The sequence below is a fragment of the Takifugu flavidus genome, chromosome 13 (assembly GCF_003711565.1).
Source record: "Takifugu flavidus isolate HTHZ2018 chromosome 13, ASM371156v2, whole genome shotgun sequence".
Lineage (NCBI taxonomy): Eukaryota > Metazoa > Chordata > Actinopteri > Tetraodontiformes > Tetraodontidae > Takifugu > Takifugu flavidus.
This window is the reverse complement of record NC_079532.1, coordinates 10,525,284-10,548,512: the sequence shown is the minus strand read 5'-3', so window position 1 is coordinate 10,548,512 and position 23,229 is coordinate 10,525,284. Positions and strand designations below refer to the sequence as shown.

Genomic DNA, 23,229 nt, shown 5'->3' with positions numbered 1-23,229 from the left:
AGCTCAGGTCCCCAGAGGTCTGCAGGAAAACAACTGTACTCACCGGCTAAATGATGACAACACTATGAGCGTGTGTGTGTGTGTGTGTTGTGTGTGTGTGTGTGTGTGTGTGTGTGTGTGTGTCTCACACTCATTCCTTGAAGTCATTTAGAGTTTTCAGTCAAGCTAAAATACACATGAATGTTGGGAGGGCTCAGCAGTGATGCTAACGTTAGCAACAATGGTAACGACTGATGTGTTTGACAGATGGAGACCAACATTCCTGGTGTTTGTTACCATGTTGTAAGCTAACGTGTGTTCAGAAGTGTGTAACTACAGTCCCCGCTGATCCCGCTCCCACCTGTGATTGCAGTACTCTTACTACAAACTGTCATAAATGTCAGACGTGTCTTTTTTTAGGGAATTTAACTTGGAAATGTGTGACGGCAGAAGGGGAGAAGAGTGCTGTAATTATCACGTCAACGGCGGGTCCTCGGGTCACCCGGTCCCTTTGTAGGGACACTCGATTGGGCTCGGCCTACAGCAGCCTTTTGTTGGGGATCAGTCTTAAGTATCTGGGGGGGCGGACATCTTCATCATCTTCATCACGTCTCTGTGTGGAGCTGGGTCTAAGCCTCCCTGGAACTCCCCCCCCCATTCCCGGATGCTGCTCTCTGATTGGACGCTGGAACTTTCTGCAGTGGGGTTTTGTCTGGTGTCCATAGATCCAGCGGGAGACCAAAGCCTCTTAGGACCCCTGCTGGGTGAGGGGTCTCCTCCCCACATCAGCAAAGCCTCTTAGAGCAGCGCCTCTTCACGCTCACTCATTGATTCCTCACCTCTGGAGAAGATGCTCATTTGGCCACAGTACCGACGGCTGTGGTTCCACCTGGCGGGACAAAGTCTGTCCCAACTCCATTTGGGCTTTTTCCATCATTCCGAGAGAGAAAAAGAGGCGTCGGTCCGCCGGGGGGGGTGGATGTTAGATGTGGATCTTTGGTGGAGGAGGAGCAGTTTTAGTCCTCATCAAAGCTTCAGTTTCTCTTTTATCATCATCGTTTCACAGATTTGACATTTTTAATCTCTGCTGCTTCTCTTCAATTTGATAATGCTGCTGCCATCACAGTAATGAAGCTTTAAGAGTGAGTGTGTGTGTGTGTGTGTAGGTGTGTGTGTGGTGTGTGTGTGTGGGTGGGTGGGTATGTGGGTGGGGGTGTGTGTGAGAGTGTGTGTAGGTGTGTGTGTAGGTGTGTGTGTGTGTGTGTTAATCCAGATGAAAATAGTGAACAGACTGACGTCTTACATTTCAGATGCCTTCAGACCAACAATAAACTAATGATGAATGTTTAACGATTATTGATTAATGATTTCTGGATGGAACATTTTCTTACATCCAAACCATCAGATAAACTACTGACACTAAGGGCCCACCCCCCGATACTACAATACTACAGTACCATGGTACTACAATACTACAGTACCATGGTACTACAATACTACAGTACTGTACTGCCGTTAGTAATTTTTGGACTTTGACATCATTTAATGAAGCAGCACTAACAGCAGTAGCAATAGGAGTCATAGCAATAACAGTAGTCATCACAGTAGCAGTAGCAGCAGCAGCAGCAATAATAGCAGTAACAGCAGCAGCAGCAGCAATAATAGCAGTAACAGCAGCAGCAGCAGCAATAATAGCAGTAACAGTAGCAGTAGTAGTAGCAGCAGCAGCAATAATAGTCATTACAGTAGTAGTAGCAGCAATAATCGTAGTAACAGTAGCAGTAGTAGTGGTAGGAGTAGTAGTAGCAGGAGCATAGTCGTAACAGTAGCAGCAGCAGCAATAATAGTAGTAGCAGGAGTAGTAGTGGTAGGAGTATTAGTAGCAGCAGCAGCAATAATAGTCGTAACAGTAGTAGTAGCAGCAATAATAGTAGTAGCAGGAGTAGTAGTGGTAGGAGTATTAGTAGCAGCAGCAGCAATAATAGTCGTAACAGTAGTAGTAGCAGCAATAATAGTAGTAGCAGGAGTAGTAGTGGTAGGAGTATTAGTAGCAGCAGCAGCATAATAGTAGTAGCAGGAGTAGTAGTGATGGGAGTAGTAGTAGCAGCAGCAGCAGCAATAATAGTCGTAACAGTAGTAGTAGCAGCAATAATAGTAGTAGCAGGAGTAGTAGTGGTAGGAGTATTAGTAGCAGCAGCAGCAATAATAGTCGTAACAGTAGTAGTAGCAGCAATAATAGTAGTAACAGTAGCAGTAATAATAGTAGTAGCAGGAGTAGTAGTGGTGGGAGTAGTAGTAGCAGCAGCAGCATAGTCGTAACAGTAGCAATAATAGTAGCAGCAGTAGCAGCAATAATAGTAGTAGTAATAGCAGTATTAGCAGTAGTAGTAGTAGCAATAATAGTAGTAGCAGGAGTAGTAGTGGTGGGAGTATTAGCAGCAGTAGCAGCAATAATAGTAGTATTAGTAGCAGTATTAGCAGTAGTAGTAGTAGCAGCAATAATAGTAGTAGTAATAGCAGTATTAGCTGTAGTTGTAGCAGTAGTAGTAGTAGTACTTAGTAGTACTTTAGTAGTACTACTGCCACACTCTTTTTCCGCTCAAATGTGTGCGATTGGTGAGATGTGTACAGCGGCACGGTTGCCGTAGCGACGGCGACGGCGTTTAACTCCTGTCAGGACCAGTCAGCATGAACACCTGACTGGAATTCTCTCCATTCCGTGACCGGTTCCTCTGGTTCCGGATGGAGGATGGGAGCAGCCCGATGGTGCGGCTGCACCTCTGAGGACGTCCTGGGATGAGATGCTGCTCTGCTGCTGCTGCTGCTGCTTTCAGACGTGCTGAAGCGTGTTAAGATGTGGGGACGCGGAGCCGAAGCTGCTTTCAGAGGCACTGAGGGAGAATTGAGATGTTTTGAGCCATATTTAAATGCTCCTGAAGCCGGACTCAGGCTGTATTGAGATGTACCAGAGCACAGCTAATTGAAGCTGAGCAGCGCAGAATGTTGTGCTTTGTGGCGGCGGCGGAGCAGCATTGTGGTCTAAAGGGATCCTATTGTGGCATAAGCAGATTGTCCACAGTGGAAGGTAAGAAAGGGAGAAAAGCCGTGGAGAGACGGAGCACTCGAGCTGCTCAAGGTGATGTAAGTCTGGCTAAGCTTTCTGTCCCTGTGGGCCGGCCGGCCCGGCTTTGTGATGTGTGGCCCAGGTCCATCTTCCTTTCAGATCCGCGGATCAGTTTGACCTTCACATTTGATGTGCAGAGCAGCCTGACCCCGCCTTTGTCTGGGGGAGAAAACCCTAATTCTCCTTTACAAGAGTGCGCGGAGCAGAGCGGCGCTCCCGCTGACGCTCGCCCTTCCATCACGCCGTCCCACTGGGAAACCATCCGTCACTCAGGGGAGCGGAGAACCAGCGGTTCTGGTGGAGGTTCCTCGGTTCCTCCTGGAGGAGCAGCAGAACATGAGCAGAACATGCTGCTCCCGAGGAACCTCCACCAGAACCAGCGGTTCCTCAGTTCCTCCTGTTGGGAGAACATGTGAGCAGAACATGAGCAGAACATGCTGCTCCCAACAGGAGGCAACAACACAGCAAATTCCTGCTGGTCCGATGTGAGTCAGCAGAACAGAGGAGAGGAGATCAGCCTGGTCCAGTTTCCACACAACACCTTCATCATCATCATCATCATCACCTTCATCATCACCACCTTTATCATCATCATCACCACCACCACCTTCATCATCATCACCATCATCATCATCACCACCTTCATCATCATCATCATCACCTTCATCATCATCATCACCATCACCACCATCATTATCATCACCACCATCATCTTCACCGTCATCATCACCACCACCTCATCATCATCATCACCACCATCATCATCATCATCATCACCACCATCACCTTCATCATCATCATCATCACCACCTTCATCATCATCATCACCACCTTCATCATCACCACCACCTTCATCATCATCATCACCACCTTCATCATCACCACTGCCCAACAATGTCCTGCTTCCATAAACCCCCAAAGGACGCTAGATCAACTTTTCCGTTTCACCTCAATCTTTATTTTATTTTCAAGATTGTTTGGCTTGCATTGGCATTGGCATTGGCATTAGCATTAGCATTAGCATTAGTATAGTATCAGAATTAGGTTGAAAACTTTTAACACAAAAAGAAACAATTTAGCAAACAATTCAAACACACACAAATATCTCCATCAAATCAAAGTTTCTTTCATACCAGTGACGTCTTTGGGAGGAACCCTGTGTTGAAATTCCCTTCTCTTTGTCAGTGTTCCTTTCCTCAGTGACCTTCCAGGTGTTCCCACTTCATGATGAGCAGCCTGCTTTGCTCAATAATGCATTCTGGGATTTGTAGTTGGGATGTGAAGAACTCCAGGATAAATGTCTGAGATTTATTTCAACAACCACCTTCTTCATCATCACCACCACCATCATCACCACCTTCATCATCATCACCACCATCATCATCATCACCACCTTCATCATCACCACCACCTTCATCATCATCACCACCATCAACACCACCTTCATCATCACCATCATCATCACCACCACCTTCATCACCACCACCTTCATCATCACCATCACCACCTTCATCACCATCATCACCATCTTCATCATCACCACCTTCATCATCACCATCACCACCATCATCTTCACCGTCATCATCACCACCACCTTCATCACCATTACCATCATCATCATCACATCCATCAGTGCCAGTAGCTGCTGAGGAACCCAGAAGGTTCTGACCAGGTTCCCACTGACGCTGATTATTGGTTTTGTCCTGTTTCTTGGTTCAGCAGCAACATCTGGCCGTTCTTCACCTGAAGGATCCAGGATCCTGAATTAGAATTCCTGCTCGGAGCAACGACATCGCAGCGATTCAGCGACGGTTGATTTGCCATCTGTCTTCTGGCTTTGTCTGACGTTGCCTGGACGAATGTCATCGGGCTACGATTAGCATGCTAATGTTTTTCATTCGCATGTAAATGATCAACAACGATGGTTTTTTTTAATTAAAATGTAAATGAAAATTATTTGGAAGATGTCAGCGACTGTGACGGCGATCCGTTGATTCCGATGATCCTCACCCTAGCTAGCCTAGCATTAGCAACAGTCGATTATCCCACTTAAACATGAAAATAAATCTAACAGATCATTGATTTTTAAAAAGTAACACCGGAGGAATTTTAGATGATGCTGATGGTTGTTTTGATTGTATTGAGAGCAGAATTTCAGAGTCATTAACATTTAATTATTGACTGTATGTGAGCATGAATGCACCACACACACACACACACACACACACACACACACACACACACACACAGGCGCCATGGGCGATTGCCATCCACCTGCTTGTTGATAATTAGCGTTGCTATTGTGCGGTTTGACGTGGACAGTAATTGAGAGGTGCTGACACCAGGACGACGGGAACAGAATGAAACTTTTCAAAGCGCAGGTCACCTGTCTCGGCTCGCTCCGCTCCGTCTTCGCCTGACAGCCATCAGCTCCTCTTTCTCTCTTTTCCCAGCCTTTTGTTAGGTAAATGAGCGGAGGTCGACCTCGTCCTCGTCTGCAGCCACCCGCTGGTCGATGGAGACGCAGAGCAATGACAGGCTGAATGAGGGGATGGAAGAGGACAGGCTATCATCCTTTCTGCTCCGCGCTTCTTCACTTTTAGACGTCAGGCGCCTGATGCTACCGTCCTCTGATGCTACCGCGCTTGCTAACGCCTTTCTCCCTCCCTGTTGTCCATCTGAAGATGGACCAACAGGCCGCAGGTCTGGATCCTGCATGAAGGTCTAGCAAAGCATCAACCGGACTGTTGAAAGCAGGTCTTTTTTTAGCCTTTAGCTCTGAATCCTGACGGAGGTCGACGGGCTACGGCGCCGATGTGCGTAAAGGTCGCTCACGTACGCTAGAACGTAGCAACTGTCCCTCTAGGCCAGAGTTTAAATTTAGACTTTTGTTAAGAACCATAAAACTATAATTTGTGTCCCCCTTAAATACGAGCTGATGCGTTTGGCCTCTGCCCTCGTCTCACGCGGGAGCGTTCCCTCCTATCACAGAGTAATATTAGCCGTAGCCTGACGGGCTAACTACCGTTATTACTGAGCTGATATTTCAGTGTTGAAGAAACAACAGCAGCATTTATTGTTTTATACAACTTTATTACAGAAAGATCATTGAGCTGAACAAATATTGAACATGCTTCATAAGCTAGCAGAGTGTAGCTTCTGGAGTGTCAACAGTGGTTTTATTATCATCGTACAGATATAGGAGCTTTGGAGTCAACAAACTGCCCCCCAACACACACACTCACACACACACACACACACACTCACACACCCAAAGACACTGTTTAAAATGACATTCAAGATTTTTACTATAACAACATGTCACCAAAATTCACATTCTGAGAGCCGATCAGCGTTCCAGGAGTCAGGAAAGTGCTGATGGAGCAAGTTTTCAAGTGTTCCCTTTGATGATTTGGCCAATAAAAACACCGACATGATAGAAATCTGGAGGTAACCGTTCCAAGGACGGTCCAGCAGCCTGGAATTCCGATATGTCGGATTTGGTTTCAGAGTTTGTTCACAGTCGCTAATGAGGCTTTTTTTTTCCAACGGCTCCACTGCGAGGGCCGTGCCAGCGGGGGAAGTGACATCACTGGGGGCGTGGCCAGTCCTGTGCCAGCGGGGGAAGTGACATCACTGGGGGCGTGGCCTGTCCTGCGACAGGGCCGACATCACTGGAGGCGTGGCCAGTACTGCGACAGGTCGGCCTCGCTGCCTGGAACTTGGACCGGAACTGACACGCCAGGGGAAATCAGACCTGGTAACGGTGAGGCAGAAGACATGGAGCTAATGATCATTACTACTAACGAGGGTGTGGGGACGTTAGTAGCCCCCGCCCCTTTAAAAAGAACGCCTCTTACCTGTTGAAGACGCAGCGGAGGACACCATCGGCTGGCCGTTGAGGTGTGGCTGCATGTGCGGCGGGGTGTACGTCTCACAGCTCCTCCCATTCACGGCGGGGCTGGCGGGCAGCATGCAGGAGTACGAGGACTGGCTGGGAGTCTGGGGAGGCGACAGCACTTTAAACGAGCAGCCGATACCTCTGACGTCAGGTGGAGGCCGAGAGACCGTCTTACCTGGACGGGCAAACTGGCGCTCATACTGAAGCTGGGCATGGCGGGCAGGCTGTAGCTGTGGGCCAGAACCGAGTCGGAGCGTCCCAGCATGGATCCTGAGGACAGCGACACTGGACAGGCACAAGAACCACAGTGAAGACACAGGGGACGTCCAGCGGACAGCCTGTCGAGGCGTCCCGGTTCTATTGTGACCCGGGCCTGTTGTGACATCGCCTGGTGTTTGGGTTGGTCGAGGGGACCCAAAGACCTCCTCAGATAATGTCACAGGAAGGACCAGGAGCCACTCCTACTGTTGGGAACGCTGGGAATACCTGCAGTGGTGGTTTGTGGTAGCGGCTGGTAAATGCTGCAGCTAAAGCTGCTGCTGATGGGAATGTGGCTGGACGGGTTGGAGCCTTGGCGACGCTGATTTCTCAGCTTCTCTTCCCTCCTCCACTTTGCTCTTCTGTTGGAGAACCAAACCTGTCACATCACGCAGGAACGCGTCGTTAAAGTTTGCGCAGCGATTCGACGTCGTGCAGACACAAAAACGTCTCCCATAGCAACGCTAGCACTGCCGCCACTTTGAGCCAGTTTAAACGGTGAACCGGAGAAGCCGAAGGCGCCTTTGGACCCCCACAGGAACCTAAATGTTCACTGAGAAGGTCCCTCGGCCGTTTGGACACCTGCAGGTTCTCCTGGAGGCATCAGCTAAGACGTGGAAGCGTCTTCTCACCTGTATTCTCGCCTCGGGGAGGTCGATTTTGTTGGCGAGGCGCTCTCGGGCAAAAACATCTGGATAGTGAGTCCTTTCAAATTCTGAAAGAGAAGCGTAGAAGACGGTGGAAAACCCAAAACGTGGCGTCGCGTTGACGTGAGCGCGCGATGGCGCCAACACCTCCTGACGGGGCTCCTAAACACTGACCTTTCTCCAGCGCTTCGATCTGGTCCTGCGTGAAGGAGGTCCGGTTCCTCTGCAGCTTCCTCTTCAGCTGAAGCCTCATCTGCGTCTCCTCGGAGTCCTCGCCAGGAGACCCCGCGGATCCGTTGTTCTCCCCTTCTGACTGTGGACACTCTGAACCAAAGAGCAGAAGCTCAGAACCTGGCGCCCGTGGCGGCGAGCAGCTCGTGCAGCAGTTTTAAGTCGCGCCTCATTTCGTCGGCGCTTCTTCTGCCAACCTCCACGTGACAGGATGGGAGCTGGTGCGGGGATGGACCAGACGCAGCTCAGATGTTCTTCAGCGAGCCTCGGTCCACCCCCGTCCACCCCCGTCCACCCCGTCCGCCCCCGCCCCCCCTCCAGGTGACTGGTGTTTGCTGTAGTTTATGAAGGCCTAACGTGGGGTCGGGCAGGTGAGGGACGATGAAGCAGGTAAATGGAGTCGCTCCCGTGGAATGACGGCGGTGCAGCGGCGTGCGGCGTGGAGACGGCCGGCGCGTGAGGCGCGAGCAGATGGGAGCTTGACTCCTGCTCCCCCGTGGAACTCATCGCGTTTGTGGTGCGAGCCTAATTATTCATTATCCCCAGCAGACACACCCGGAGAGCCCGAGAGAAGCCTCGGTGTCGCCGCCAGTCAGGCGGAAGGAGACACAAATGAGAGCAGATGTGCACGCACGTGCACGCGCGCGCGCACGCCGCAGCATTTTTGCAGACTTGATCCTAAATAAACTGATCACAGATCCGCTGTGATTGCGTAACAGCAATATAAAATGTTGATATATTCATAATAAGTCTGTCGGTCTTGAACCGGCTGTGTCGGATAAAAGGTTTGGGCCGGAGGAGTTCTGGGAACGTGTCCGTGACGTCAGGAACCGCTTGGACCCAGCTAAACGTCAGTCGTTAGCAGTAACTCACCGCTGGCGGTTAGCGTAGCCCCGGCGTACCAGCCTGAACGTCCTCCCCAGCCTGTGGGACCACTGAGCACCTTCAGTTTGTCAAACATCCCCTCCGTTCCCAGCGTTCCCAGCGTTCCCAGGTGCTGCTTGTCACTGGCCAGATTCCTCAGAACCCGATTAATGGATGAAACCTGCAGGGACACACGAGCGACCTTTGACCTCCATGTCTGTATCAGCGGCGGCGGCCTTTAGGGGGCGCCTTACATCTATACCGAGTCACTGTCAATGCTAATGTCTACGGTTCTGGGGTCCAGTTTATAAGGAAGGCTAACCTTGAGGCTAACCCTGAGGCTAACCCTAGGCTAACCCTGAGGCTAACCCTGAGGCTAACCCTAGGCTAACCCTGAGGCTAACCCTGAGGCTAACCCTGAGGCTAACCCTAGGCTAACGCGCTACTGTGTCGTGATGGCTTAAAGAAAAGAACGTTACACTGGGGATGTTGTCGTTGGTGCAGACGCCCTCCGTCAGCAGCCGATCTCTGATCTCCCAGGCGAAAATGGACGGACACTCTTTCTTGTACTGAGCGATTTTCCCGACCACGTCCGGCGTGGCCACCCGGGGTTTGCTCCCGCCGATGGCCCGGGGCCGTATGGAGCCGGTCTCGTAGTACCGGCCCAGGATCTTACTCACGCAGCCATTGGACACCTGCAGACACAGGTGACTCTCATGACAGTGCTCGTGACCGCAGTGTGGCGTCAACGCTAGTTCCCTGCTAGCGTGTTAGCGCCACGTACAAAGAAGGTTCCACCTGTAAAATCCTGGAGATGTCACATGGTCGCGCGCCGCTGTGAGCCAGCTCCACGATCTTCTGCCTGGTGGAGTCGGGCAAAGGTCTCCCGTTGACAAACACACCTCCCAGCTGGTTTACACCACTGTGAGCTACACACACACACACACACACACACACACACACAATCATCAAGAATGAAGCTCAAACAACAGAGACAGAAAAGCTGGAGGGAATCCTGGTTGCTTTCAATTGATGGATTGATTAATGGATTGATTGACTGATTGATTGAATCACATGACCACTCCTGTCTCAGGCCTCTGATGGTGGATCAGCTGATCAACACCTGCTGCAGGTTAAGTCGGGATTTGGCCCAAATCAATCGTCTATTGTCTCCTAATGGCTCCACGGGGACACAAGCATTCTACAGATTTGTGAACCTCTCAGCGGGACGTTCATAAATCCCCCCCCCCCAACACACACACACACACACACACACACACACACTCTCTGACATGAAGCTATTTTGATCAGATGTGATCAGGATTATCGCCACATCAGAACTGTTGAATCCAGGATTTAGGGGGGGGGTTTATCTGATGGTCGGGAGAATTTTGGGTTTTTCTTTGATTCTTTTTAAAATTAAAATCTAATTTTGATTGTATTTTTTTATTTCTTTTTAAAAAAAGGAACAAACAGGTTATTTGTTCTATTCCACCAGCTGGGAGCCACCTTGTGTTTTACACCTGTGCGTGTTTGGAGCCGTTTGGCCTGCGTATAAATCGCTACGTCACTTCCTGTGATCCACCTGACTGATTTATGATCGTGAACGAAGTGAAACGATTTCAGCCTCAGGACGCGCCGACGGCTCAGGAGATCGTAAAACATTAAACAATTAATGTTGAACTTATTCAGAACACAGAGTCACTTCCTGTTAGCACCTGCTGCTTGTGGGTGCCTTTGATGTGATGAGCTTTGATTGACCCTCTTTGTTCTTCCTTAAACGGTCAGACGCGTAAATGAGGAGAGGAACACTCACTGTTCTGCATGATGGACGTGACTCCGGACTCCCAGCTCGGCTGACTTCTGAAATCTGCACACAAATCACACGTTCACGGCCCCTGCGTGACACAGGTGCGTGCACAACCAAGGAACACACCTGCTGCAACAGAGAAAGACACCTGAGCTCTTTTCATCAATGATTCGAATTGTTTCGGATAATTCGGATATGAATGAGTACAACAATATTACGGTATTACTACGGCTTATAATACTGAGAATACGGTAATGAAATACAATACAAGGTTTGAAACCTAATTAATATATTATTAAGTTTGATTCCGGAGATCAGAATTAAATCGAAAATAAAATCTAAAATAGCACCCTTGTCAAATTAAAAGGGATGACGTCATTAAGCGGACCAGACTAATAAATATTGGACTAAGATGCGTTTTAATCTAAAAACTTTTTAATGGGCGCACTCCGGCGCACGCACGCGCAGGGACCGGTGAAGGGAGATAAAAAGGCGGGAGTTTCTGGCGCGTGAGCTGCTGACGACGTGTCGTTCAACACACACACACGCACATAACTACAATACATATAATATACATATAATATGCATATAACATATAATATACTGTACATACACATATAACTACTGTGTGCGTGCGTGCGCGCGCGTGATAATAATGATAATAAAGCTCCAGCACTGTTTATTTATATTGTTTAGTTTTAGAATGTATCATTTTATTTCCTTTTTTTAATCAATATTGTGTTTTTATATACACACAGTTGTCGGACAATAATCCGTATTGTTAATCGATTCTACCAGGAAAGCTGGTTGTCTTATTATTTAAGAACATTTGCAGGATTTTGCTTTTATCAGGATTTTTTTCAGGAATCTCCAGAGAGAAAATTAAAGAAGAAGCGACTTCATGCCGAGGATCTGACCTGTTTAAGATCGCGCTATAATTAGCTGTGGTTTAATTAAGACCGTCATTATTTTTGCCTCAATTACACCTTTAATTAAGACACCTTTACATTCGATTCTTAAACACATAAAGCCGATTTTTGATAAATAATCAAATAAGACAATTAAACAACAAAGATATAATAAATTATTCGGGCAATAATGTCAAGATTTTGGAAATTCACTCTACTTTTAAAATAGTCAACGACAACAACAATAATAATTGCTATGACAATAATAACAACAATAATTATTGTTGTTGCCACGGTTTATTATTCTAATTTTAAATGTTGTTTTATTAATTGATAGAATTTTAAAATATGTCAAAACGTATTTTTTAAAAATATATGAAAATCTATCAATTTCATTTGTAGAAATATAATAATTGTTTATATTGTTTTGTTATTGCTTAGAAAACTGTCATAGAATTAGCGGTTAAAGGGTTTTAAATTTAATTTATCATGAAATTATCTGATTTAAATTTAACCTATAAAAAAAACAGTTTGTCATTTAAAAATGTTTCTCAGTAATATTGAAAACTCCAGATATTTTTGTAATTTAACATGTTTGTCAGAACAATTTAACAACATCCATCCCATAATCATCCTTCATCCGTGCCTGTAAAACACCCCTCTTTCTTTCTTTCTTTCTTTCTTTCTTCCTTAACTTTTTAATTAGTATTGAACTAATGAGAGAGGGGTGAGAGAGGGAGAAGGAGAGACTTTACCTTTCAGCGGCATGTTGAAGAGAAGTAAAGTTTTCCTCCTTCAGTTTCCCAACAGCTCTTTTCTTCTTTTCTGTCCTTCAATTAGTTTCTCCTTCACTGAGGAGACAAGTGCAGAGAGACGGAGGTGCTCCTCTGAGGAAGAGGGAGGGAGCGGGGGAGTGGGAGGTCCGAGATGGGGGGTATCAGCGAGAGCGAGAGAGAGAGAGAGAGCGAGAGAGAGAGAGAGAGAGAGAGAGAGAGATTGTACATCCAAATCTCACTCTCAGTGAGGACATTTATCCTGGTCCTCACCGGTTTGAAGGTGTGTTTAGGGGTTCAGGTTAGTTGGGGTCAGGAGGTCGGGGTAGAGGTGTGTCCCTGGTGCAGGTGCAGCACATCTGTGAGCCAATGAAGGTCGGAGAATCCTTGTGTACAGATTATCTCCGGTCACATGATGCAGATTTGGAATTCCGGCTCTGTGCTGACGGTCGGACCAACATTTTTAAGGAGCAACCTGTTACTTTGGGTTTTTACAGGCCAGAACGCAGTGATAAAAAGTCCAAAAATAGGTTTTATTTATCAACCTTCCGGGAGCTCCAGCGTGGATCCAACACAGGAGCCGGGTTCTGCACGTTCACAGGTCCAGCAGGAGACCTCAAAGGAGCGGGGGGGGGCACCAAAACAAGAGCCCAAACCCCCCAACCCTGGGAGGCAGGCCTGATGGACCAGCTGTTGCCCATGGGCTCCTCTGCGCCCCCTGCTGGAAAACCAAACACCACCCAAAAGAGGAGTCCAAGCCCAGATCTACTGAGCTAAGGTTGGGGTTGGGGTTAAGGATGGGGGGTGGGTTCAGGGTGGCCCCAGCAGGGCCGTAACTTTATCACAGGTGTTTTACCTGGACCCTTTTTGAGTGGGTCGTCTGCTTAGGTCAGCCAGTCACCTGTGCAGGTTTGTCTGGTTGTCTGAGAACACACACACACACACACACACACACACACACAAAGGTCTGTGTGTTGACCATGTAATGGTGAGAAGTTGTAGCCCCTCCCCCCCCCATCATCACTTTCCATGTGCCTGATTACCTGTAATTAGCCGTTAGCTGTCAGCGTCAGACAGAAACAGCTCCTGAGACTCGAGGACAGCGGGGGGCGAAGGAAGGGTGAGCCAGGTCCAGAGGTTCACAGGAGTGTCGGGAGCGACAGGAGAGCATCCAGATGTGACAGTAATCCTGCTGTTGTTGATCCTCTCGCTGGTGCCAGGAAGTGACATCGGCCCCATCATAGTTACACACCTCAGACGTGACACAAACATCCCCAACATCTGTCCTGGTTCATGTTAGCACATGTTAGCTCATTAGCCAGGTTAAACCCCCAAAAGACATCATAAAACATCCACGTTTTCATTAAATCAAAGATTCCCGACACACTCCAGAGTCACCTGTGTCAACCTTTGTCTTGTCTTGTTTGAGATCCACAGTTGTGCTGTGAAATGCAGATGTGATGAAACACACAAAAACGTCCAGCTGCAGTTAAACGTGACACAATATTATTCATGTTAAATATTCTAAAAAAGCATTTAAAGCTGCAAGAAATAAAATAAGTGACATTTATGTAAACCTTCACCTCCCCCCTCTCTGCCACCCACCCACACACCCGCCCACGCACACACACACACACACACACACACACACACACACACACGTGCACACACAGTTAATAGCTGCTAAGAAATCACATTTAGTAAATTGCATCCTGGCGTTAACCTTTTCTCTAGTAATTAAATGAGTGAGGAGTTCTGATTTAATGAAGTCAGCAATTCACTGTCTCTCTCTCTCTCACACACACACTAACACACACACACACACACTAACACACACTGAAACACACTGAGTTCATCTTGAAAAGAGGTTTTATTATTTGACCATTTCCTGGTTAAATGATGCTAACTGATGATAACCTCGGGGGAAATTTTCCATTTGTTAGCGTGCGGACTTTAGCGTCAGTGCGTTTATTCTCCCCGTCCTGTGTGAGTATAAACTGATGAGCTCACTAAAGGTGTTCCCATGAAAACAATCCTGTAGGGAACGTCTGCCCAGTAGGCAAATACCACCTCTGACATGTGTAGCTGAAACACTTGGGTTTGTTTGTAGGTGATTGTGTTGCACGAACGGGCCCGCGGGTTTCACCACTGCGCTTTTGTGATCAGTGATTAGAATTTTCACTGAGCTGTTCTCGACCTGCGGCCGACCCCCCCAGCTGCTGCCAACGCTACGATGAGTCTCACCAGTTTTACCCTCGATGCTCACTGAGAAGGAGAAAACCTTCTGTGCAGCAGTTTAGCTTGGGCTGCGGATTAGCTTTTGGAGTCAGCTTATTACAAGAGAAACACAAAATAAAATGAAAGCTTTGGCTTCAGCTGTAGTCAATTGAAAATAAACACCAAATGTTTCTGAATTCAGCTTAATTTTGGTTTTGTTTTTTCGTGCTTAAGCTAGTACTACAGCTATAAAATTAGCTATTCTAATCCAAGCTAACCTCTACAGCATATGCTATGATCAGGTGTTGGAGCAATGGCTGAAAGGTTGTCGGTTTGATCCCAGACATCCTCCGTCTATTGTAAAGTGTCCTTAATAAAGGTGAGGGGCCCAGACATAGTGAGGTCACATCACTGATACAGGCCGTAATGATACAACGTCCTCCTCCAGGGAGGAACAACGTGGACCTGGTTCTGTCCCGGTCTCTGCTGTTCTGAGAGGCTCTTCTTCAGACTTCAGACCAGATGGAGGCGCTGTTGAGCTGTTCATGGTCTTCACCTTCACCTCAACGCTGAGGTTTTCTGTCTGCTTCTGACATGACTTCCTGTTTTTAGCTACCTGGGATTCAGCTGCTTTGTGGGTTCATTGTTAGCATCTTCGTACCTCAAAATGAGGGAATTACAGACACCCAAACATCCCCTGATGCGTTTTTTAAATTAGATATTTTCAATTTCATCGTTCCTCGGGTGGATCCTTCTGTTTCCACACGGTTGTGAAGCAGAAAGCGTTCAACCACTGACTCCCGTTCAGGGGTCGACCGTCTGTCGTGTTGTGTCGGTGTTGTTCTTCCATTTCTACGCTAGTTAGCTACAGGCTGGTTTTTGGAAGTTAGATTCTTGTAATTTCTAATATATGGTCATGCTAAAAATAAAAAAAAACACCACATTTGTTTCATTCATCTTCCCTCCAATTTTACGAGGCCGCCTTGCGCCACCTGGTGGTCCCTAATGGGGGCGCCGACCCAACGTTGAAAACCACTACATGTAACCACAGCATTGGAAAGGGTGCTCTTTTGTCTCAGGCACACAAAGGTGGCGCCCAGCAAACATTCAAATTAAATCGTTTAAAATTTATTATAAAATATATATATATTATAAATGTATTATAAAATGCACAAAGTCACCTGGGTACATGTCTTGACCACCTTGCTCTCTCTCTCTCTCTCTCTCTCTGTACCTGTCTGCAGGGGCATCTCCATAGTTGCACGCTGACCTTTGACCCCACAGATTCATTTCTACATCTTCAGTGTAACTAATGTGTGTGTGTGCATGTGTGTGTGTGAATGTGTGTGTGTGTGTGTGTGTGTGCTGCACGTGGCCGTCTCTCCTCTTCCTTCACCCATTTGTTTTCCTACATGAGCCTGGTCCAGCTCAAGGTTTCTTCCTGTTAAAGGGAGTTTTCATAAGTGGCCCACCAGAGCCTTGACCCGGACAGAGGAGGAGGACCACAGAACCTGAGGTTTTGCACTGTTATCCTGCTCCGCCCCCTGGTGGTCAAAGGCCACTAAACATGATAATACAAGCTAGCCTCTGTAGCTAGCTGTGCTAGCACTGGAGCCTTGTATCGGCACAGGAAACACTGACACTTGTTTACAACTGGTTTCTGCCAAGTAGAAACACATTTTTTGGAGTTTCCAGAATAGGAGCATATTTGACATTTCAACAGGAACTTCCTGTGCTCGTTTGTTGTGGAACAAACGAAACCCTGAATCACGCATTTGAACCACCAACATTGTTCAAATGTTGGAGAAATGTTTTAATGTTTGTAGGATTGTGACATCATATCAACAGAGTTTAAAATCTTCATTTGGAAATAAGAATTCAGGTCCTATGATAACGATAAAAAGGCCCAACAGAGGATGAACATGCAGACTGAGATGGTTTGACATTTCTTCATGAAGATTGGATTTGGCCCATTTTACCAGCTGGTTTCTCATCACCAGCTGCTCCCCCAATGGTTGGAATGTTTAGAAGAACAGGATTAGAGTTAGCTTAGCTTCAGAAACGAGTCTAACAAGTGAAAAGGAAGATAAAAATAGCATTTCCTGGTTGCTAACTTTAGAGGCTAATGTTGTAGTGCTCAGGACGCGGGTGAGCACCTGTGCTGTTGTTGCTGCCCTGGTCGCACTTCTCCTTGTCCCCCGTGGACAATCTGCTCTCCAGGTTACGGACCTTCCCCTGCTCCTCCTTCATGAAGAGGTCCACCAATAAAATCTTCTCCTTGTGGATCTGGACACTGATGTCTTTGGGGATGTCTGGGATCAGCCAGTCCACGATGTCACTCATCAGCATCACAACGTTCTGTGGGAGAGTTGCCCCAGGTGAGTTCCTTAGGCTCCTCGACTTCTTACGTATGTGTCCATTATAAAGTACTGTACTGTAATGAACACCTGTATGCTGCTACAAACCTAAAAACAGGTGACATCATACCTGGAAAACAATAACAAAGGACAACCGCACCGCCAGCACGGTCCAGAACTCTTTGGACAACTCGTAGGGAGTGTTCGACCACGGCGGCTCTCTGTAGTCCTTATACCTTCAGACAAGAAGACATTTAAATCTGTCCCTAGCAGCAACAGCACGTCTAAAGACGTCCATGATTGTGGTGTCTCACCTGCAGATCTCCACAGGGTAGCCCAGGTGTAGCTGGTCCAGGGGTTCACTGCCCTCCTGGAAGTGGCTGACATTAAAGAAGGACAGCGTGTGGTTAACGAAGCCATGCATGGAGCCCTCCTGACTGTACTTGTACTGGTAGACCATCCGTGGGATGAAGTCAGAGGTGAAGGAGATGACAAAAGCCTGATAAAGAAGAGGAGACAGAAGAGGGAGGAGGGTTCTGGGTTCATGACCAAGGCTGAGTTATTGGTTGTCTCAAAAGGCCGGTCTCCGTGCTGCCATCTGTGCTAGAACCGGACTGACGCCTCTCTAAGGTGCTTTGGTTTAAAAAGCCACTTTACTTGATTAACCACATGTTTGGTTCTTTAGTTTCTTTGGTTTTTGACTCTTTTTTGGGTGCAGAATCCAAAACTGGTCTCAGTGTTTCTCTCTCACGTCCGGTTCTTGGACTCCAGGATCCCTCTAGATCAGCGTATCACCTGTGGGATGCTGATGGTGCCGACCTGCTCCAACAAGCAGCCACGCAGCTGGAGATGATCCAGTGATCAGCGGGCAGGTCTGACTGCAGCTAATCAGGGGGATTTGGATCATCTGGGGGGGGGGGGCTGTGGAGGGAGAACCTGACGTCTTCCAAAACAACTGACGTGTGTAACTGCTAAAGATGCTGGGGTCTAAATTGGTCCTTTTTAGTGTCCTGGTATCACCAAACTCTCCAGTGTTTCCTCCGTATGATCAAGGATCAAGGTGTGCCCTCACTGAGGGTATGACTTGGTATCTCTGCAGCTATTTATGCTTGTACTTGTTCACTAGTCGATTGTGGGGAAGAGGAATGGGAGGTGGTTTTGAATGTTGCTCCATTTATGAAAGTGGGTGATTCTTGTCTGTTGGTTATAAATGAGATTCTTTTTTCTAACCTGTGTCCCTTCAGCCACAGGTGCAACTGGCCAAGATGGTTGCCCGAGCACCAAGTCAACAAGAAGAACCAGTACAGAACTGGAAACAGAACTGGCTGTTCTGCCCTGCAGTTGAGGTGAGTGATGCCAAGAATCAGGCTTCCCAACGAACGGTAGCCACGTTTGGGTTTAGGGTTTATCCATGGACGCAAATCACTGCCCGGTCAACTGTCATTACCAACCAGCCAGCCAGGCAACCGGCCAGGCAACCCACCAACCAACCCACCCACCAACCAACCCACCAACCAACACCACCAACCAACAACCAACCAACCAACCCACCACCAACCAACCAACCCAAACAACCAACCCACCAACACCACCCACCAACCAACCCACCAACCAACCAACCAACCCACCCACCAACCAACCAACCAACCAACCCACCAACCCACCAACAACATCCAACCCACACCAAACACCAAGAACAAACCACCCAACCAACCAACCAACAACAAAAAAAACCAAAAAACAAACCACCAACCACACACCAACCACAACCAACAAAAACCCAACCCACCAACACCACCAACCAACCAACCAACCAACCAACAAACCAACCCACCACCACCAACCAACCACCCACCAACCAACCCACCAACAACCCCACCAACCAACCCACCAACCCACCCACCCACCAACCAACCAACCAACAACCAACCAACCAACCAACCAACAACCAACCACCACCCACCAACCAACCCACCAAACAACCAACCCACCAACCAACCAACCAACCCACCAACCATCCAACCAACCAGGGTTGCTCACCAACTAGCTGGATTGTTGTGTGATTTCACGTACATTGATGATGACGGCTACTTTTGCTACTCCTCTCAGGATGTTGTACCAGATTCCTGGTGACATGACAGAAGACAGCAACATTTTAGCAACTGGACCTTTGTGGATTTTATGTTTTATGGCTTTGATGTGCTAGCTCAACACTGACCAATGTCTTTAGCTCTGGCACCCACGGGTCGCCTCAGCTCGGTCACAAACTTCTTGGCATCGAGTCGAATTTCGATGATGTTGTTGAGCAAAGCGAAGAGCGGAGCCAACGGGAAGGACGCCACAAACAGCGTGACAAACCCAAACTGGATGACTGTTGGTCAGCAACACAGAGGAACGTTTATGAACGTTGGTTCTATACATCCCAGAACTGTAATCATCATGTGGAGCAGGTTTAAAACATCTCGGCCGATCATGGAGACATTATGTCAGAGCATTTCCACCAAACGTTTATCTGTTTATTGCTGCAACAACCTTCTGGTATCAGTCAGGAGACCAGGGACCTCCAGGGTCATAATGATGAGCACAAAAACAACAACACAACAGCAGCAGCACCAAGAACGTGATGTCTCCTCAGGAATGACAGAAGGACCAGAGGAAGACTGCTGGACTTCCTGGCAGGTCCTGGATGTGTTCTCCATGAGTTGGGCTCTGACGTTTGCTGGCTATGTGGAAGCCTAAAGCTAAATTTAGCAGGAGCATACATGACGACTCCCAAAGCCACATTGGAAATGGTGTTCTGGTCTGATGAAGCAAAGCTACAAACGCAGCAGTGCACATCGTCTCAGGTCTCAACCATGGTGAAGCAGGCTGGGGGCTGTTTTCCTTCAGCTGGAACCAGAGCCTTCTCCAAGAGAAGGAATTCTCCAGCCCAATTATGGCACAAAACCTCCAGCCTTCTGCTACAGAGCTGCAGATGAAGAGGAAGTTGACCTTTCAGCAGGACAACGACCCAAAGCATTCATCCAGATCAAGCAGAGAACTGGTTCTGCCAAGCCAGAGCCCAGACCTGGATCCATCTGAACATCTGTGGGTGGTCTGAGGACGACCCCAAAGCTGAATGATGAGGAGCGCTTTTAATAAGGGGGGTTTGGAGTGAACTCAAAAACCTTCATGCTGACGTGTTCCTCCCACTTGATTTCCTCAACTTAAAGGTGGAAAAGCGCTGACAGACCCATGGTAGTTGCCGAGGACAAGTTGTCGTCTGTTAGCTTTAGCTTTTGTTAGCTTTTACTTTGTCTCATCTGTTGACTTGGATGATTGATGGTGCTTTTGGGAGTGTGCCCTTTAATTTACACCACATGGGGAGTGTTGCTCTGTGTGTGTGTGTGTGTGTGTGTGTGTGTGTGTGTGTGTGTGTGTGTGTGTGTGTGTGTGTGTGTGTTAACCATGTGCAAGACTGACTCATTTCCATGTATTCAGGGGTTAATCCAGCAAACGGTTCCAGGAAGTGATCCGTTTCGTATCGCTGTAGCTTCTTCTGCCTCTCTTCTTCTGGAACAGCTCCCTGCTTGGACTGAATGTAGCGAAGCAGCTTCTTTAGCTTACTGAGGAAAACACAAGACAAGATATGAGCTTAGCATACACTTTAGCTCTCTGTTCCTGATGGCGGTTAGCATCTCTGGGTCTGTTGGACTCAATAAAGCACCACGTTTAAAGGGGGTGGGAACTTACGGGATTCCGATCTCAAAAAGGTTGTTCTGAATCAGCTGTTTTCCCAACATGGTGATGCTCAGCTGGATACACAGCTCCATCAGACAGCCTCCATACGCACACTGGCAAAGAAACATGACACATGGCAACAAAACGCCGAACTACTGCACACCAGCTTCAGCAAGAGGATCCCGACCATTGTTCTCGCTCTTCTCTTGATCAACCTCGACATTTGAATGTTTGAAAGAGTGTGTTCGTACCTCTTCCATCCTGTAGGACTCAGACACATACAGGTAGCTGCCTGGTCGGCCCACGAAGCTACAGGGAGAACAGACGGAACATGAACCTTTTTGAAAGTGGAAGATTGAGTAGAAGCAGCTGAGGTGAGTGTGCTACTGACCGACCCCGGAAGAAAGCGATGTAGATGATTGGGCTGAAGGCATTGACGAATTTCAGGATAAAAGTCTTGAAAATGAGACGTTCCTCAAAACTCTTGTCTGTTTTAGGGACCTCTAAGACCAACAAAGAGTTAATATTGTTGTTATTGACTATGTTTTTTACAGTTATAACAGACGTGTGATACTATCCTCCTACTCTTCTTTTGTGCGCTATTCTCCTCAACTACATATTTAAATTGGACAGTAACCAGGACATTTAAGGCAGTGGCCCCTTGATTGGGGTTTCACCATCATCTTCTACCCTTAGATCATCTTTCTGGCCGTTTGTGTGCTACATAACCCGGTAATGATGGATCCACAGGGGAACCGGGGAAGAGCAGGGCTGGGGGGGCCCAGTTCGACCAGGCAGAAACCGGACAGGATCCCAGGTTCCTCGCTGAAGGAAACCAGCTGGTGGGCCAGAAAGAGCTGCTGGGCTGTGGTGGGGTTCGTGTGGTGACTTACCCAGTACAGTGAGCCAGCGTGCCACTGCTCCATAAACCTCATCCAGGATGAGAATGACCACCAGGTTGATGATGGCCGCTGTGGTTTTGACCGTCAGCTGCACGTGGCTGCGTGTGACTGGATTAGAGCTCATGTGAAGAGCAGCTTTGGTGGAAATCCGGTAAAAAATGACTCCAAACACGGTGGCAAACGTAACTCCGATCTGTTCACAGGGGTGCAAATATAAAAGCCTGAGCGGAACCCAGACGCACATGCGGGGAGGACGAGGATGTTACCATGAGGAGCATCATGACCACGTTGGTCATGTAGGCGGGGAGACGATCTTGATATGTGAGCTTTTCCATCTGAAAGGAAAGGCAGTTACACTTCCTGTCCTTTACTGGCACAAAGCTCAGCACACCAGTGAGATAGCCCTTAACCAGTCAGATGGCCCTTAACCAGTAAGATGACCCTTAACCAGTAAGATGACCCTTAACCAGTAAGATGGCCCTTAACCAGTGAGATGGCCCTTAACCAGTGAGATGGCCCATAGCCTTTCAGGTTTTTACAGTAAATCTGGTGTTTGGACGCATTCAGGCTCGTTGGGGGGGGGGCTCCATCCAGATCAACTTTGGTTTTCGAAGCTGAAGAGAATTCATCTGGACTTTGTTAGTGGTCAATGGTAGTTCCCACTAAGACCAGCTTCTATTAGACCAGCACCAGTAAAGAACTCTGGGAAGCCTCCTGGATCAGGTGTGAAACGTCCTCAGAAAACTAACCGAAGTCCAGCTGAATTCTCTTTGACTTGGAGGACTGAGAACATTCATCGACATACCTTTGGTTTGGATTTCTGGTGGTTTCTGAAGGACTTTTGCAGGACTTGAAACTCATATTCAGCCCTGGGATGATCCTGTGAGGGTCACATGACCACGGATCAACTGACTGAATCACACGATTCCGAAACGTGAGTTGAAAGGTTAGTGAGCAGTCGGAAAACCAAGAGGAAAAATATTGTTAGAGCCCAGAAACCATTCGGGGAACTTCTGAGGAGAGCGACGCTTTGATTCCTTTGATTATTTAAGCTAACATGTGCACAGGCACGAGACTGTTAATCAATCATCTAAAACAATGTAACAGAGGAAAAATGACAGGAAGGAGTGAAGAAGGTTAAGTTAGCTGAGGTAATAAATGGATCCAAACCTTCAGAGCCTCCTGTGAAGGCAGAGGGGAAACATCAGTCAACAGAGAACAAACCTTCACAACTCTCATATAGCTAACATGTGGCCGCGATGCTAACCAAACCGATCCGTGCTTTAGATCACTTTATTGTTCTCACGGTTGTTTCATTTTTAGTTTAGGAGTTGCTTCATGTTTATGCAGATGATGGGTTAGTTTGGATGACTGAAATGTGACCTTCACTCACTTCCTCATCCTCAAATCCGGTCAGATCCCACTCGTAGTTCAGCCTCATCTGCCTCCTCTTCCAGTGTTCCATGAACATGGCGGCTGTGAAACATCGACAATCACCAGGTCTGACCGCAGGTCACATGACCTGCGAAAGCTCTAAC

The 23,229-nt window shown here is 47.7% G+C and overlaps 2 protein-coding genes across 2 annotated transcripts in view; both read right to left on the bottom strand.

The window, feature by feature from the left end:
* Nucleotides 1–6,175: 6,175 nt before the first annotated feature.
* LOC130536813 (paired box protein Pax-6-like) lies at nt 6,176–10,167 on the bottom strand. The gene is made up of 9 exons (XM_057053016.1): nt 9,803–10,167; nt 9,484–9,699; nt 9,014–9,185; nt 8,084–8,233; nt 7,895–7,977; nt 7,491–7,641; nt 7,180–7,289; nt 6,964–7,105; nt 6,176–6,860 (listed from the first exon to the last, which is right to left on the bottom strand). The coding sequence occupies exons 1-9, from the start codon at nt 9,971–9,973 to the stop codon at nt 6,775–6,777; spliced, it is 1,281 nt and encodes a 426-aa protein (XP_056908996.1). The 5' UTR covers nt 9,974–10,167; the 3' UTR covers nt 6,176–6,774.
* Nucleotides 10,168–16,486: 6,319 nt separating this feature from the next.
* LOC130535845 (anoctamin-1-like) overlaps nt 16,487–23,229 on the bottom strand; it is a 14,322-nt gene continuing 7,579 nt past the window's right edge. The window contains exons 12-24 of the mRNA XM_057051193.1: nt 23,085–23,167; nt 22,497–22,571; nt 21,958–22,026; nt 21,683–21,884; nt 21,181–21,292; nt 21,041–21,098; nt 20,802–20,902; nt 20,532–20,674; nt 19,288–19,440; nt 19,143–19,195; nt 17,384–17,568; nt 17,200–17,305; nt 16,487–17,070 (exon numbers count right to left, since the gene is read on the bottom strand). Coding sequence (XP_056907173.1) covers nt 16,828–17,070; nt 17,200–17,305; nt 17,384–17,568; nt 19,143–19,195; nt 19,288–19,440; nt 20,532–20,674; nt 20,802–20,902; nt 21,041–21,098; nt 21,181–21,292; nt 21,683–21,884; nt 21,958–22,026; nt 22,497–22,571; nt 23,085–23,167 — 1,583 coding nt within the window. The 3' untranslated portion in view covers nt 16,487–16,827. The remainder of the gene's footprint in view (nt 17,071–17,199; nt 17,306–17,383; nt 17,569–19,142; nt 19,196–19,287; nt 19,441–20,531; nt 20,675–20,801; nt 20,903–21,040; nt 21,099–21,180; nt 21,293–21,682; nt 21,885–21,957; nt 22,027–22,496; nt 22,572–23,084; nt 23,168–23,229) is intronic.

Coding starts and splice junctions, on each gene's coding strand:
- LOC130536813 (XM_057053016.1), bottom strand. CDS start 9,973: ATGATTGTGTGTGTGTGTGTGTGTGTGTGTGTGTGTGTAGCTCACAGT. Junction 7,642..7,894: donor TCCCCGAGGCGAGAATACAG/GTGAGAAGACGC, acceptor GTGATGTGACAG/GTTTGGTTCTCCAACAGAAG. Junction 6,861..6,963: donor CTCCGCTGCGTCTTCAACAG/GTAAGAGGCGTT, acceptor CACCGTTACCAG/GTCTGATTTCCCCTGGCGTG.